General features: G+C 44.1%; 1 protein-coding gene across 1 annotated transcript in view; it reads right to left on the bottom strand.

The window, feature by feature from the left end:
* rusc2 (RUN and SH3 domain containing 2) overlaps window positions 1–17,518 on the bottom strand; it is a 36,651-nt gene that overhangs the window by 8,797 nt on the left and 10,336 nt on the right. The window contains 7 exon segments of the mRNA XM_020595076.1: window positions 1,683–1,759; window positions 2,871–3,038; window positions 3,258–3,473; window positions 4,550–5,227; window positions 9,608–10,166; window positions 11,042–12,220; window positions 12,223–12,805. Coding sequence (XP_020450732.1) covers window positions 1,683–1,759; window positions 2,871–3,038; window positions 3,258–3,473; window positions 4,550–5,227; window positions 9,608–10,166; window positions 11,042–12,220; window positions 12,223–12,612 — 3,267 coding nt within the window. The 5' untranslated portion in view covers window positions 12,613–12,805.

Here is a 17,518-nt window from a genome sequence, read left to right as displayed (position 1 = left end):
TGAAGAATACAAAATACGTAGTGCTTTCCTGTCCAAAATATATCTAACCCTTGCCAATATCGATATATTTTTGCTATTTTGTGCTGAATATATCTGATATGAGATTTCCAGGTGAATTTATCATCAACTATGACACCTAGAAATTAAATTTCATTTACTCGTTCTATATTAGCTCCCCCGATTTTCACTTGGAGTTCGTTATCTAGTCTACGATTCCCAAATACTAATAGTTAGTGGAAGGGATAAGGAGAATGCACCACTGTCTGGATATGAACTCTCTAATTCACCATTTCAATGAGAGGAACTGCCCACAGGGAGCAGGAAGCTGTTTTGGAAGGTGGGGGGGCTGCATGCTAAATGTCACTGACTAGTCAAATACAGGGCTCTCCATGCAAGCTCTTTACTCACTTATGAGTAAAAATCAGTGTGTGCCAGTGTGAAAAATTACTTGAGCACACTGAAACTGAGTTCTTTGGGTTCTCAGTTTGTAAGAAGCATTTTACCAATAGGCCTACACGAAGAGTCCAGTGTAGTGAATAGGAAGATATGGTTTTGGTGTTTATGGAGCAGCTTCTCCTGGTGTTTGACCTGAGAGTAGAGCTAGGCTCCTCCACACATGGAGCAAAGCAGACAGAGGCTATGGAGGAGAGCATGACATCAGCTGAAGTGAAGCATTACTCGAAGTTAACAATCCCTGTGCTCACTACCGTGTGCACAGTAAAACCTCACTGAGTAAATTAAACGAGCATAAACTTGAAGAAAAGCGATACTTTCAACTTTGACTGCAGCCTGTCCTCCATTGCACTCCGCAGCAAGTATTTCCCTTGCGGCATTCTTACAACGCTGCTGAACAATGTGTTTTTATGTCAGCAGGCAAATTTATTTAATCTTCCCTGGGCTTCAGCCCTGCTGTGGAAATACACGTGGCAGTGCCATGGAGGGACTTTTAGCCCAGGGACAGTTCTTGGACTTCCTGGGAATAAAAAGCACTGGGGACTTTCTGGTGGAGGGCACTAGATTCACCTGTGTGTTTTGGCATAATAAGGAAACAGAAAGTAAACAGACTGTTTGTAATCAATGCATGGCTGCATCCGCCTGCTTTCTGTTCTGTGGATTAGACTGATCTGAACTGATCAGAGCTGTGTGAATCAGACTGTCACGAATTCAGTTCACTGAGTGAAGCCACTGAAGTAAAGACACAAGGGACTAATTTATATTCTAAAAATCATGGTTGCGTGGCTCAACTTCCACTAGTATTAAGTAATATAAAAAGTGTAACACCTCTAGGATCAGTGAGCCCTGAACATGATGTGACCAACACACAGCACACTGATGAGGCAAAACGATTTTCAGAAATCACACACGTACACTATTCGTCAAAGGCTTGGACACACTTTCCCTTTCAGTTCAATGGGAAAGTGGGACCATAAGAAATCAGCTAGCGCCACCTGTCTGTGGAACCGCACCACTGAGGTTCACCAGATGAATGACCTTATGTGGTGTTGAACTTATTACACTACAGTGGCAATATGAAGTTATTTGTTCAAAGGTTAGTACCACTTTTATGTTCTGCCATCTTAGCCTTGCCCAACCGGTAGAACCAGCTCTCCTTGTATGTTCAGAAGAACAGTGAGGTATGTTTACTTGCTGTGATCGTGAATGACATTCGCAAACTTTCCTACCTTTACATCTGGGTCTCGACTGGTGCCAAAGTGCGCAACAATCAGATCCACAGCTGTGTTCACGGCTTTCACCAAACCTGATGAGAGGGAGAGGGATCGACAGAGAAAGAGTCAGTCACTTAACCTGTTTTAGATGTTACACTGCCTAGAAGAACAGCAAAACTCATCAGATGATGCCTTTGTGTCCAGCAGAAGACGAACAGAGTGGGGCTTTATGGCCTTAAGGGCCTGAGATAAGAAACTAAAAGAAGAGCTAAGGATAAGTGGAAAATATTTGATGCATCTGTTTTCCTTTGAATTAATCAAGTTAGTATGGAGTAGGTCCTCCTGGTGGTCTGTGAAACAGTTTGAAGATACTGGTCAAAGAACACTCAGAATATCCTCTCTCCATGCCGGCATGAAGTGAATTGAGATTGAGTCTTTTAATTCTTTAGAGAGCTAGCAACTCTCAGTGACACAGGGAAATAAACCTGGGTGATCCAGGGTGAAGATGACCTCCCTGCTCATTATATGATGCCCTGCTGCTCCTTGCTGTCAAGTAGCCTTTTCTCAGTGAGCTGCACTTGATTTAACACTTGAGCAACATCATTTTGCTCCCTCTTTCCTTTGACAACAACTCTGTGGTCTGGCGATGTGATTGTCCAAACAGTTTCTATCTGATTCTCTCTGCAGTGCCACAGTGTCTCTAAAACTCTGAGCTTTTGTGGCCCCGAGTACAAACCAGTATGTTCCTCCATTATGTACTAGCTCTCAATGTGTTTGTAAGTTGGAGGCTCTTCTGTGTATTAGAAAGGAATTTATGTTTATTGGGAGTAAGGCCCCCAAAAACCCAAATAGTCCCAGAAGTCTGGAACTAAATCATTAACAAACAACACCCTTTAACAGATTGCTCTTTGCAGTTCCACCACATCTGAGGAAATTATCTGTATGATAATGGCTTAAAAGTGATGTGTTTGTTTGAGATGCAACTTCTGCACTGGATGAGACAACAACTCCAAGTTGCTGTGATCCTGTTTTTAAATTACTCTTGCACATCTGTATGTCCCTGTGTTCCTGAAACAGTGAAACAGTTTACCAATACTGCACACACACACCAAGAAAAACAGCCCACCATTAGACTCTTAGTTGCTTAAATATTTAGAGACTTCCCACTGTCACTGTCTATCGTACACGGTCACATGGCCTCACCTCTCTTCTGTGTCAGGTCCACAGAGATGTGCGACTGTGACGAAGAGCAGGAGGAGGAGGTTGAGGCATCAGGGGAGAGGCAGAACTCCTCCGGTGGCTTCTCAGTCAGGGAGAAGTAGTCTGGCAGGAAGTCGCTGTAGCTCTGCTGCAGCTTGGCTGAATGGCCCACTGCAGACACATACACATACACAAACTGTTAGCATAGTATTTGCTTTCTAAGGGACCCTGCAGCACATTTTCTGTGTATTTATCCTCAGAAAGTGCTTTCTTTGAACAGTGAACTCCTTAAGAAAGTACTATTACGTTCTAGTAAGATTAAAAGTCTAAGTTACAAATATCTCCATAATTCTGCATTCGTCCCAGCACTGACAATACAATAATTAGCACCATTAGGCCGTCCCAGTGTGTGGCTAGAGGGCGCTGAGGGGAAATCGAACACGTTGCGTCTGGTGGGTCGTGGTCCCCCAACCCTTCGGGGTTCTAGGTTAGCAGACAGGCTGCCTGATCCTACGCCAGAGTGCCCCCCAGAGACCCTCTCCACCCCCAGTGGGTTTCGTCGACGGTACTCCCTCCATTTGAGAGCCTGAGGAGAGAGGTGGTGTGCTGTTGGGGAGGGGAGGTGTTACGAGTATGGTCAGGTTGGGATTTATGGGTGGTCAGATGAGCAGATGGATGAGAGGAATACATGTGGAGAAAAGAAGAAGGGAGAAGGGCAGGTGGAAAATGTGAAGGGAGGACAGGAGAAGATTTCAGCAGAAGATGAGAACAGTAGGAACGTAGTAAGAGCATCAACACTAAATCACACAAAACCTAATAACTCTCACAAATGTGAAAGCCCCAGCGGCCATCTGCCATTTACAAAAAGTGCCCTCAGGTGTTTCACTGCTGCTGCATCACTCTCTGTGGCCGGAAACATTCCATCATAACAGCTGGTTCTCATTAACTGTGCATGTATAACGTCCATGTACTTGTGCTGTGAGAATTTACTATTTACATTGTAGTTCAATATAAACCTACTGACTGATTCAAGCAGGAAGAGATGGATGGTTGCAACAAAGCGAGTGTAAAGAACAGTAGTAAAGAGAAAGAGGAAAGATGACCCAAAAAGCTGAAAGAAGAAGTAGGGGGTGCAGTATGGAACAAATCTAAAGTAGATTCCAGCCAACCCAGCAGCAGTATACTGGAACTTGTAGGGTCGAGTGCATAATATGCTTCATGTTCAAGAGCTAACAGTAATGAAAACAATGTGGTCTGTGGCTAACAACACCGCCTTGTCCCCTTTCAAAAACAGTGACTGACTTCACACGCTCTGCATTTTTAACGTCAGTGTTGGGCATAACAAATGACTAGAAAACACAAAACCTGACAACAAAAAATACAAAAAGGTTACACAGAGACTTTTGTGTTGTTGTTGTTTGATCCCTGCCCCATCGTGTCTATACACAGCAAGTTCCAGCAGATGTCAAAACCGTTTTCAACCCCCAGGAACATCTACAAGTATGTTGAAACTTGTGTTTTCAGTGTAACTAACAGAGGCTTAACTTAACTTCAATTTTGTTGCTTGTCCTTTATGCAAGAGCCTGAAGTTTAGTTTTCTAAACATTTTAATATTTCAACCTTTAATTTCTTTAAGAGCAGCAGCACTTTCTCATGAGAGCATTGGACACTCCAGAACATACCATTGTGTGTCCTGGATCCAGGTCCATTGCTTCCCTCCACGCGTTTTCCAGAGTCCAGACAGCCCAGCGGGCTCAGCGCGTCACTGTGGTATGCTGGTAAACTGGGCAGAGCTCCATGATGGAAGCAGTGTCCCTGCACTGCCGGCAGCATCTGTGGCACCATCCCTCTCTGTACTCTCAGGGATGGAGGTGGAGGGGTAGGAGGCAATGGTGCTGAACCCTCTCCCTGCTTTCCTGTTAGTGGGGTGTGCAGGGGGCCGAGGCCTGCTGAAAGCGGACAGGACAGGCTGTGGGATGGCTGAGGACTGGGGGTGCAGGTGGAGCAAGTCCCAGAGCTGGGGGCCCCCTGGATCCGAACAGGGGAGTAGCTCCCAAGGGGAGAGGGCCGAACTGATCCAGGTGGAGGAGCTGCTGCAGCCAAAGCCCCCTGGTACCTGTGCACATTGTCACCTCCATCTTCACTATCCTCCCCCACCGGACCTTCAGAGCCAGAACTGGGGTGAGCCTGCATCCCAGAGACGTAGCCTGTGAGCAGAGGCAGTAGAGGCTTGGGCTGTGGGGGTTTGGAGGCAAACTGGTGGTGGAAGGTGAAGGGCTGGATGGGGAGGGTGGTGGGCCGCTGGTCCTTACTGTAGCGGACCACAGTCGAGTGGCTGTCTGAGGAGCTGGAGAGACCACCTAGATGAGCACAAGAAGGACAGCAGATATTGAATTTACAATATAAAACAGACCAAATGCTCACTGTTTAGAAGCTGAAATTAAACCACTGATTCATTTTCTGCAGATGAACTAACTGATTCATTAGCATCGAAACCAAAAATACAGACTGCATGGACACAAACAGAAAACTGCCCAGTCATGAGTCACAAAGCTCAACAGCCCTTATCACAGACCACCATGCCCCACACACAGCTCTGACAGGCCCATGTGCAGACAAACACACACTCACACACATTAACTGGACCTGGAGGCACTGCGCCGTGGAGACAGCAAGGAGAGGCCTCTTTCTGCACTTCTTCTTTGCCACCGAGTCAGAGTCTGTGTGTATTTTCTGGGAGTGTATATTTGTGTTCGTAGATGCAGTGCAGTGTGTGACAGCAGCGTGTGTGTGTGTGTGTGTGTGACGTAGGCAGTGTTGCGCAAGCTGTTTGTCACCCTAAGGCCGGCCCACCGATGCCACCTGAGCTGGGTGAAGTGTCGTCTCTGAGCCACACGGGGGTGATATTGAGCTGCTGTAGAAACACAATGGAGGAGGGAGGAACACCACCCCACAGCAGGGCTGAGCCTCCACTGGGGATGGAGGAATGAAGCACTGCCTCTCTGCTCTATCATCCCTCTAATTGCCATATTTTCTTTAATCTCTTTCTTCCCATCTCTCTTTGTCTTCTCCCTCTCGCCCACTTCTCCATCTGCTTCCTCTCTGCCTGTTTTCTCTTCAGCTCTCCTCATCTTTCAGAGATGAATCCATTAGGCAGCTCAGGCTTTTCCTTTGCAGCTCTGTGCTTCATGTTAGCATCATTAGTGAGTGAGCTGCTTCCCATAGGCTTTTAAAGAGGCCTGTTCACAGCGGTGAAACAATACAGAAGTCTGATGAATAATATATGTTCTGAGATGCTGCAGGGCCTCTCATTATTATCTTAAATCATCAGCCTATATGGATACAGTGTTAGACACTGAAGAGGATATATTTGATGCATGTGAGACAGACCTTGTTGTTGGATGATGATTTTTCCTAAAATCTTTATATAGTCTTCCCTCTACCTTCCATATCATCATGTGCTTGGTCTTATTGCACCAATCAACTATGGAGCATCAAGCCATGAAAAACAGAATCCACCAGAATCTGTGCTGCTGTTTATATGACCACTTTAGAAATGATGAGGTGAGAAAAAGTTATACACTTATCAATATTTTATTCTTTTCTATGTTTTTGTGAAGACTGGGAGGTCTGCTCCCAGTCTTACTGTTTTCTTTATTTCAGTGACACTGTCCATAAAATAAACACCCAGCGTTTTGGTTAACACCTTCCTCAGGGTCAAAACAGGAATGCTGAGCAGAAAAACACTCGATACAAGCATCCTAGTGGATAATATCCTTAAATAATTAGATCATAAATGATGTCACCTACTCCTTTGCTTTTATCGTCATGACACCCTCTTGTGGTCAAAGCAGTGAGAAATCACCTGAATTCTAGCTCTTTAATCCGTGTGATGATAATGTTTTTAGTGTGTTCTTGTTTCAAAAGTAGTAAACTCAGATTACCATGCATCTTTTGGTAAAGAGCCTTTTTAAAAGGTTTTGCTGCAGGAATTGTTAAACCCCATCTCATAAGTGCATATTTATGTTCTGAAATCTGAATTTTTTTCATTTTGTTTTCGCCACATACAGTATATTAAGCTACATCGGTACTTAAACATATACTGTATAACACCCCACTGGTGGCACAGGTAACACATTCCTTCACGCTGAAAACCTCTCCTGAGTGAGGATGTTGAACTCTTTCAAATTGTAGTAGTGCCTTGTTGACTGCAGGAACCTACCGACCGTGTAGCAGCACATATTTCTGCAGGTTTGTGCTCTGCTTGCTCAACAGCTGTTTGATAACCTGCTCACACGGTCTCCATGTGTGATTAAGGAAAATTATGCTCTCTGCTCAGCTGTGTGAGGAGCTGGGCCCCACCCTCATGTAAACAGTGAGAGACAGTGAAAATTGCAGAGTAAAAGCAAAGCAGAACAGACTAAATCACCTCCCTGGATTACAGGTATGGGAAGCTCCAGGTTATGACTCGTTGAGTTCCCACAGTCGAAAATCAGCTAAGGAGACCTGGAACTCTAAGGAACTTTGGAATACGCTGTCAACACTGCAGAGACTAAAATGTCTTAAGTGTTTTCCTGTGTGAAACTTTGATATTTTCATTTATTTCTTTTTCTAAGAAAAGGACAAATGATTATGAAACTTGTTGGGGATGAAAAAACAAACATGACGTGCCCTTGTGGCTGGCTGCTTGCAGCATACACCACGCTCTGCAGGACCGTTGTTATGTACCTCTCACTTTCTCTCGCCATATAAGGTAGAAAAATGCCACCAATTGTTTTTACATGTAAAAACTAAAGAGAGAAGCTGACTCAATGAGCTGATGTTCATTTTTAAGCTGTTTTGTCTAAATAATTAAGAAGCCAAGTGCACTTTGTTATTCAAACAACCTGCTAGTAGCAAATGTTCATAAAATCCTCTGAGGAACTCGGGGGAGTTTGTATGAAAGAGGGACAGCTGGGAATTCTTGGGACATTCCTTTCCTTGTGCAACCATTCTTAACTGTCCCTGGTCTTATTCCAGTGAAATTCCAAGCTCTTGCTGTTTGGGTTTATCTAACCAGGGACACAACAGGCAGAAGAGACTGAGCTTTAGAAGGTGATGGTTGTGTCTTCATTAGATGATGGATCATCATGTAAAAAAAGATATTCAAAGAAATGTGACTGCTCTCAAGAGAGAGAAACTGTTTTACTGTTTAATTACATTATGACGGACAGTTACTTCGTCAGTGTCTGGGAGAGGAAGAAAACTTTGTCATCTAACTGAATTAAGCCTTTAAAAAAAAATCCTGTCGCCATGGCCGCACTTCTTTGCCATCTTACACTTTCTCACATTCTGCACAGGCCTCCGCATCCAATGGCAGTTACAAGCTGTTCAGTTTTTCCAATGGCCTCGTGCACTCACCTGCACACGTTAGCACTAAGCTGCGTAGCAGTAACCTACAATATTTCTCCACAGGATACACGTTCTTTGTTTTTATGTTGGTGACTTCTTTGATATTGACTAGTCTTTCAGTACTTCATTTCCCAGAATACACCTGTGTATGAAGCACTGACACATCCGTTTCCATCATTTTTATCTTCATATTTATTTTGGCCATTTTATTTACACTTCCCTAAAATAAAAGTTCATAATTGATTAATGATTTACCTCATGCATGTTGACATTTGGCATGTGTTTTACGCTAGATGCCCTTCCTGACGCAACCTGGATTCGAACCCGGGGCACTGCGGTGAGAGCCTACCAAGGACGGCTCAAGAGATCTTTATTAATAAAATGACTCAATACCAACGATCTCTGACACCACTAGCAGCTACACTTTCCATTCTGAGCTGCGTGTCAACCTTCTACAGACTTCTTTTGTCAGATTCAGAAACCAGTGAGCATCCATTTTCCATTCTGAGCAGCTCAGATTTGAACAAATCATAGACATGATGAAACTTGCAGCACCTTTCAATGACACGAAGAATAAATAGTGTCAGCATGAAGAAGCTTCTGTAACTTTACCTTGTTTAAGGGATGATTCAGGCCTACAGGCTGCACAGCACACACATACAAACACACACAGAAACACAGCCACACATAAACACAAGAGACTCACACACAGCTCAGTGTGCTGATGTAGAGCTCAGCAGGGAGTTTCTCTGCACCTCTATCGCCTCGCTCACCTGATTGTTATTCAGAACATGCTCGGCCCACTTCACCACTTCATTCCCACTAAGGCTGAGGAAACACACTCTGAATCACTCTGTTCTGAGCCACATTTCCAGAAGTAAACAGAAACACACCCAGTTTATCCATGTACAGCACAGATAAAGAGAACACCACATTCATACAATAAATGCTCTCACAAAAACCTTTGTTGTGGAAATGTTTGTATAGCTGCATGATGGAAGAAGGATTTAAACTGGAGATTAACAGGAGCTTTTTGTTGAAAGGTATAATAGCTGCTGGTAATGCACCTTACTGATAAGTAATTATTATGTTAAACAAGATTCAAATGAATATCTCTAACCTAAAAAAACATCACTGACAAACCTGAGGAGAATTATCACCCAACAGTGCAGCTCTAGGCAGCTTTTAAGCATCTTTTACTTCATGATAACTACTGAATATTAGACATTAATGTAAAGTGGACAGAAATTAGCCATTAGATTACAGCTAATCTGAATTTCCGCTGAATGCGCACCCTTGTGGGAAAATGGGGGGCCTTCCCTGTGGACATAAAGTAATTGGTGACGTACCTTCTGTCTTGGCCCGGGTCTCCCTCGCACCCTCCAGGTGTCGCTCTATACTGCCTTGGCTGTAACATCTGGTAAAGGGTATGGGTGACAGGCTTTGACTGTGCACCTCCACATGCTGCTCCAGGATTGGAGAGAAGTCCACCGAGGAGTGGGAGTGGGTGGAGGAGAAGGGATCTGCAGCTGTTTTCAGTGACGGCGACCCCCCTGCGCCTCCATTTCGTCTTTTACTTCGTGCGATCTCTGCAAAGGAGGTGACCCGTGGAGGAGGAGGCGGAGCTGGGGTGGCGCCCTCGCTGAGCCGGACAGGGCAGCTCAACATACGCTCCAGAGACCCAAGCCGAGGACAGGGAGACTTGTCCAGGTGGCGGTCATAACTGCGAGAACGGGGACGACACCCTGAAGAGGCTCCGCCTCCAATAACAGCCTGGCCAACTGTAGGTGGGGAGATGTTGACGTACACCTGGCCTTCAATAACAGCAGGAGCAACTTCAGCTCCACCACCTTCCTGATAATTCTTCTTGTTTTCCTCCTCAACCTCCTCATCATCATCAACATCATGCTGAATGAAGATGAACAAGGAAATAAAGAAGAACAGAACTGTCAACTTCCTCTAGTAGTTTATCAGATTAAAGACTACCATGGTTCAGAGGTCAAATTACAGAAAGGGTAATTAAGATCCTCTCTGTTACAGTGGCCCAGTTACAGACTGATAGCCTTTAGTAATATACGACCGCTAAAATAATCCACAGACATGATGATGTCAGAAAACCCCAGACAGCAACTGTGATCTAAAATGAATCAGGGACAGACTGATGCCAGTGTCAGGGCTATTTTAACTTCTGGGTGACTGTCACAGGGCCATTCTATTTCATTCTATCCCAGGGATTGTCAATCAGTGGTTCGCAGCCCCCTGATGGTCTGCGAAGGCATTGCTGATGGCCCCTGACCATGCATTCAATAATGGTTTGACTGAAGGAATAATTTTTATTTGTATTTTTTTAAACACACTTCCATGTGTTGCTTATTGCTTGAGAATAATCTAATTAATGCAAATATATAACATTTAGAAAAGCCGAGGTGATTAAAATAGTGCCGATCTGGTTTATCTCCCACACAACAGTGGTCCTCAGGTTACTTCTTGGTCAGAACGGTGGTCCCTGGGTCACAAGGAGTTGAAAGCCCCTGTATACGCCACTGAGCAGCAGGCCCCTTCCTGATGGAGTCTGGTGTGGTTTGACCAGATCACTTGTATATGTGCTTTGATTTTCTATGTTTTTCAAGATACAGAAGTACTGAAGTGGTTTTTTTCTTATTTGTTTGGATTATATAAGAAACACAGCAAATATTCAGCATCAGTTTCTCTTGGTCACTTAGACCAAGTAGGACAAGAAGAATAGATCAATCTTGAAATTACTGAGGTCTACCTCAACTCACCCTAGATGCCTCTCCATCTTCATCATCAGCACCCTCTTCATCAGCGCCCTGTTCATCAGCTCGCTGTCGGAACAGGAAATACTCACTGGACTGCGTCGGGGTGGGACTGCCCTTGCTGTGCTCATCAGAGCAGCTGTTGACCGAGGAGCCTGCGGGACTTGGAGACGACTGAGATGAAAGGTCACAGGTGACCAGCTTGTAGTAGTTTTGGGTGGCGACAACCAGGCGGGCCTGGCTCTGCAGACATGAAGCGAGGTCACCGGATGACCCAGAATGCAAAGGGTGGTAGGAGTTGCAGTTAGCATCAAGGTCAAGAGCCCCCTGGTGCTCCATGGAGCAGGAGCAAGTGGAAGAGGTGGATAGGTGTGGTTCACAGATGAGAGGGAAGGTGCTGCGGAGGCAGGAGGGTTGTTGTGACAGTGGAGGTTCAGTTGGAGAAGTGTGAAGGTCCAAATAGAAAGCCGCTCCAGTTGAGTCTTGCTGGTTTCCTGGTAGATCAGAAACAGAGGAGGTGCAGGAGTGGTCAGTGCAGCTGTTGAGGTTGGTGTGTCCAGAGACTGGCTGCTTTTCTGGTATGCCATTGTTCATCTTGTTGTAAATGGTGCTGAAGTTGACGAGCACACCGTCCGAGCTGTTGCAAGAGGAGTCGCTGCCATAGGTTTGCTGGCACTCTGAGAACGGCTCAGAGAAGGCATCAGGGAAGTGCTGGGGGTAGTTCTGTGAGAGTGCACAGCAGGAGCAGTGTTGGTTCGAGGAGCTGGAGGAGTAGGAACCGGTCTTGCTGCTTTGTCCACACCGCATAGGATGATCTTCATCTTCTTCATCATCATCACCCCAGTCTTGCTCTCCACAGTCCATAGACATGTTGGAACCACTGCTTCCATGGCGGCGCTGGTTGTCCAGTCCTAAGATGTCCAGGTCCTCCAGATGGTTGGAGAGATCTGAGGCTATGCACCTCTGGGACTCGCGACGGCTTCGTCCCACTGAGCTGTGCAAAAGAAAGGGCTCCGAGGAAAAGCCAAGGTCATGTAAGTGGAAAGGAGCCATCCCGTCATCCAGTGCAGAGTTAGTGTCACTGTGAAGGTGAAAAGAGGAGTCCTCAAGGTAACCGCTGAGGTTGTCCCTGTCATCCTCCCCCTCTTCTTCATCCTCATCATCCTCAGTATTCCGCAGGAATGGATTATATTCCTGTTTCTTGGTTTGGCTCTGGGTAATGTATGGGCTGTAATAAGCTGGTCCTCTGAATTGCTTGAAGTGAACGAGGAATCATCACTTGCTGTGCTGCCTCCTCGCTTGTCACCCCTCCTCTCCCTTTCTCCACTGTGAGAGGACCAGGAGCCGCTGGAGGTCTGGATCAGGCTGCTGTAGAGCAGAGCCTCTCTCTGGAGGACGTCCCTCTCAGGAAGAGAAGTGGTGCGACTCAAACCCAGGTTCTCTGGCGGGCTGAAAGGGTTGCTCCTCTTCAGTAAGCCCCTGCAGCCACCCTGCCGCCCTGCTGACACCTGACAGTGCACCAGGGGAATGTGGTGCACAATCAGAGTTTCCCCTGTCAGTTTGCGAGGGCTATCCATGATTCAGGAGGAGGGAGGGTGGCACCGGAGCTGCAAGAGCAAAGGGACGCCCCGTGTGAGTGGCAGGGAAGGTCGAAGTGCGGTGTGCTGAAGGTTGTGTTCAAACTCTGTTTGCTGGGCCCAGCTCAGCAGGGCTGCCAGGAATTTGGAAGCAGAGATCGGGGAAGTCTACACCGTGGTCAGAGTGGTACATCTGGAAGACACAGAGAGAGGAAAGATATTACAAGAGAAGGAAAATACAGGCTCCATCAAGGCTTAAGAAGACATGGTCATAACAATCATGTAGAGACTGATCAATATCATGTCTCATGTCATCATTGATAAAATGGTCATGTTTCCGTCTGGATGTAAACAAATTAGCTGTCATGTTGCCTTTCTATTAAATTTAGCACTTTTGCTGATGACAAATGAGCATCTTCATTCATGTCCATTGTTAATTAGAAAATATATTTGTGTTTTCTATACCATTTGGGATGTGATATTCAAGTCAAGTCAGGTTCACACATGCCGAAAAAAGCACCAGTTCCTAAACCTGAGTCAATGCAGCAGAGGCCAAGATGTTCAGAGTCGGGTCAAGCTCCAAAAAGGCATGATTCTACCAGAATGCATCTTTTACTGAACCCAGACTTTCTGGTAAAAATCTGTCCTGTCCAAACTAAAGCCGAGATCACCCTGATGACATCATAGGGGTCTCATTCCTCTGGAGCTACACAAATGTTTCTACACAGAAGTATCCACCCATGATGATTTAAGTTGCCATGAGTTTCCCTTTAAAAACAGGGTTTAAATATGCCTGGTGCTCATTTCAAAGCCTTGTGGTCTTTTCCTCTCTTGAATCAGTCTCATTTGAACATCAAAACCACCATAAAATAAACCACAGTAAAAGTACTGAATAATAACAATGAGGTCTCATCTGTCCACTGAGCAGTGACTCAGCACCATGTGAAGTAAAAGCAGAGACCACACACACAAATACACTGAGCAGCGGACTCTTAGACAGGCCTATGAGCTCATCCCCACCAGCATATTACACCCTGAATGACACACACATACTACCAACAAACATGGGATACAGCACCATCATCGGTTTGTCGTACCTCAGATGACATCCATAAAATTCACATCTCTCTCCTTGAAGCTGATCCTCTGTTTATTTTTATACCCGACTATAAAAATAGTTTTAACACCCTGTAATCTGATTAACAGGCATTTTGACTGTACACCTGGTTATAGATCATCATGCACTAGCTCATAATGCATGGAGCCCGTCATCTTCCAGTTACAGGGCATCAACCTCTGTAGTGATGACATGTTATTCAACAGAGTTCAGTGTTATGCGCAGTGGTTTTCCATGTCAATTTACAGTCTAACTACAAAATCATGTGTAGCGTCTGGGTGTAACTGCAGTGCACATTTTCTATGATGCTTTCTGAATTATTTCAGGATGACATTTGTCCTGTCAACAGTTTTCCTTCGCACTCAGCTGAAGAAGATAAACATGTTGAGGACACTTCTATTGGCCTTTTGCTCCCTTTTCTGTTTTGCAGCAGGCAACGTCACAATGTCGCAGACAATTTTAAATGCGGTTTAGCAGCTGTTATCCCAATTTACTCTGGGAATTATTTATTCATATACTGTATAAACCACCTTTAGATTCTTTGTTTTCAGATGGCTATGTGCTATTGTTGCCAGGGTGACTGGGCCGCCTCACTGTCTACTGGCCAACCAGCCAGACACAGGTTAATCAAAATTGGCTTACATGTTAATATATCCTTTGTAATATGTTTAATTTCCTTTAGTAAAGTAAGATACAATATGAACAGGATTAGCTTTAAATCTTCAGCTTATGACCTCGAGGGCTAAGACCCTCTAGTAAAACATAATCCCAGATACAGTAGGTCGATTAAAAGCAAATTAAATTTGGTTTTTTATGTATTTCAAGATTCAGGCAAGTGTGAAAAAGAAGTGTGAGAAGAAGCCATAAGTAAAACACTGCAGTGCATTATAAAGCCAGTCATGAATGGTAATATGCAAATGCAGATGAGACCTTCAAAAGCACAGTAAGTACATAGTGAGCACTGCTTCATCATTTTGTTGCTAAATAAGGAGCAGAGAAAGGCCAGCTGAGGCTGCAAACTGCAGGCTGGAAGCTAAGCGTTAGCTTGGTGCGACAGGTTTACTGAGCTGCAGGGTCATAACTGAAATACCACTCTTCACACACGACCTTTTTAAACTGAGCACTCGAATGCTACTTGCTGTCAAGGAGGCTTCAGCTTCACCTACATCAACGCGGATCTCAACCTTTTTATCTCAGAGCCACAAACAAAGACGTGATGGCTACCCATGATGCCCTGCTGTAAGCACAGAGGAAGATAATTATTAGTTCGGACAGGTATTGACTTTTATATTCAGGTAAGGCTGAAAACATTTTCAGAAGAAGTCAAGTAATGATTTCGGAGATTAATAGTCACTGTCAACATTAAAACATAATAAATTCACTGTGTGTGTATATATATATAATATATAGCTCAAGGACACCTTATGACAAGTCATGAAGATGTTTTAAAAGCTAAAATCTGTATCCAATCATCTTATTATGTTGTGACTATATTTTATTTACCATTAGTAGTCTTAAAATGTTTGATGTTTAACTCACAGTCCACCTTAAAGCGTTGTTTTAACAAGTGACAAATAAAATGTTGACAAGTGTATTTGGTATTTATTATGTGATAATGGCCAGAAAAAACCTAATTCTTCCACCACTACTATTTTAGAAATGAAGGAAGTCTGAGATCCTCGTTGCATAACAGCAAAAAGGATGAACACCACCAAGTAGGAATATTTTCTGACATGTATATCTTTTAAATGTGTACTGTCGCATAACACATAATTTGACATATTAAGGATAAATATCAGTTGATAAAAAAGAAAAGTCACAACAAAGGCAGTATTTTGCAACAAACTTGCTCATTTCTCATTAAAGGCAGCGTGTAAGATGACTATCAATGTGAAAATACAGCCTCACCATGATAAACTTTAGTTTAACTGAGGTCTGACTGTTCCTCTCCATGGAAAGTGACATTAATAAGATTAGCTACATTAGCTTAGCGCTTAGGTTGAAGAGTGGAGGCAATGCTAACACCAGACAAGGGAATCTGAAATGGGTTTAAGAGATTAGCTGCAGGGTCAGGTAGGCCCGATTATGTAATCCGTGTTCAGACCAGTCAGCTAGCGTTAGGCAGACACTGACACAGGCAACTAGCAAAACTGTCTGAGGGTTCTTGTCTCTCACCTCATTTGTTTTTATACCTTTTTAAAATTAAATGTTCTTGTGGACATTAGAGTAAAGAGAATGGGATTTTAATCCTAGCAGCTGAATAAGTGTCTGGCTGCTGGAGTCAATGCTGCCCCCTACAGGAGGGGTTCAGTGGACAGATGGACAGCCTGAGTACAGACACACACACACACACACACACACACACACACACACACACACACACACACACACACACACACACACACAGAACTAGTGAATGGGACCATTAAATAGACCATTACGCTGCCTTTGACAGCCACAGCCTGGGGAACCATCCATCTTCTTATGCAATGCAGCTTAATATTGGAGTTTTTTCATACAAAACATGCACGTACACCAACAGAAATTTAAGAAGCCAAAAATCTAATTTGCATTTATACATCTTCCTAAATGAATGCTACAAATTCCTTTACTGTATTGGTCAACTCCTCTGTAGCTATGGCACACCAGTCAATGTACATCCTACATTATAACACAAAAATTGTTTTATAAGAAAATTTGACATTGTTGCTGCCTACCCAAATCGAACCCATCACTCCCTCTTGCATTTGACTTTTACCCATGATTTTTGTTTGAGCTTTGTCCCTATAGGGGCCACTGTGATTTTGCTTGCAGTTATAAGATTTCTATTTTGCGTCAGTTATGCAAAACATGCATAAAGGTACAAACAGAAACACAGTACAGTCAACTTATCATAGGCCTCCTTCCCCTCACAGTCTTGGGTTTGTTTACTGCTCTCAGTTCAAGCAAAGGAGAAAAGAGATCAAGTAATACTATGATGCAAATACTCAAATATCAAGGGATTCACAGAGTTATTGTAGAAGCCATTTAGCTTAGATGTTTTTCCTCAGAGATTTCCTTAATGGGTTCTTTGGAAAGCCAGTGTTACAGTATGTCATGGTTTTGGAGAGCAGGGTGTGGAATTGACCTGTTTAGAAACACTAAGGAAAAGGAAAGCTGTAACAAAGGATGTCCCCTCCTCTGAAATCATCAGGGCTGAACTTCCAGGAATAATTCTGAGCCTGGGAGGGAGGCATCCGAGTGACGGTGCACCTTTGCCAGGCAGAGACAGATAAGAGCCAAAGCTTATGGATATAGTCCACACATATTTATTTAATGCAACCTTGTGACTATTTTTATAATACAACACAGGCAGAAGCCAAAGTTCTGGGTACAAGTCAAGAGAGCTGATAAATTCCAGAATACAAAGGGGCAGTGCGTTCAGTTTATAGAAGGAAATATTATTTATGTGTGAATGGTGAATAAGGCTGTTGAGTAAAATTTCTACCAACCTACACAAGTGTCAAATATGACTTAACTGTTTGTGCCACTGTCTCTCAGGGGAATGGGAGGGCTGTGGCAGCAGGTCATAATCCACCTAATATATTCTACAATGTTGATATGATGAAGATAACCCTGAAGTAAACATGTTAAAGGAAACTTCCCTTGCATCCTTATTTTCTGTCTCCTAAGAGCAAATCTTGGTGCTGCTCTGGACAGGGGCGGATCTAGAGCATTTTGAATGGGGTGGCCATGCTGGGGCACAGACTTAGAGAGGGGTGGCAGATTTGAAATTTATGTAAAAAGTAA

The sequence above is a fragment of the Monopterus albus genome, unplaced genomic scaffold (genome assembly GCF_001952655.1).
Source record: "Monopterus albus unplaced genomic scaffold, M_albus_1.0 scaffold26.1, whole genome shotgun sequence".
Classification (NCBI taxonomy): Eukaryota; Metazoa; Chordata; class Actinopteri; order Synbranchiformes; family Synbranchidae; genus Monopterus; species Monopterus albus.
Note: the sequence above shows the minus strand (reverse complement) of the source record. Positions and strands in the feature narration are given on the sequence as shown.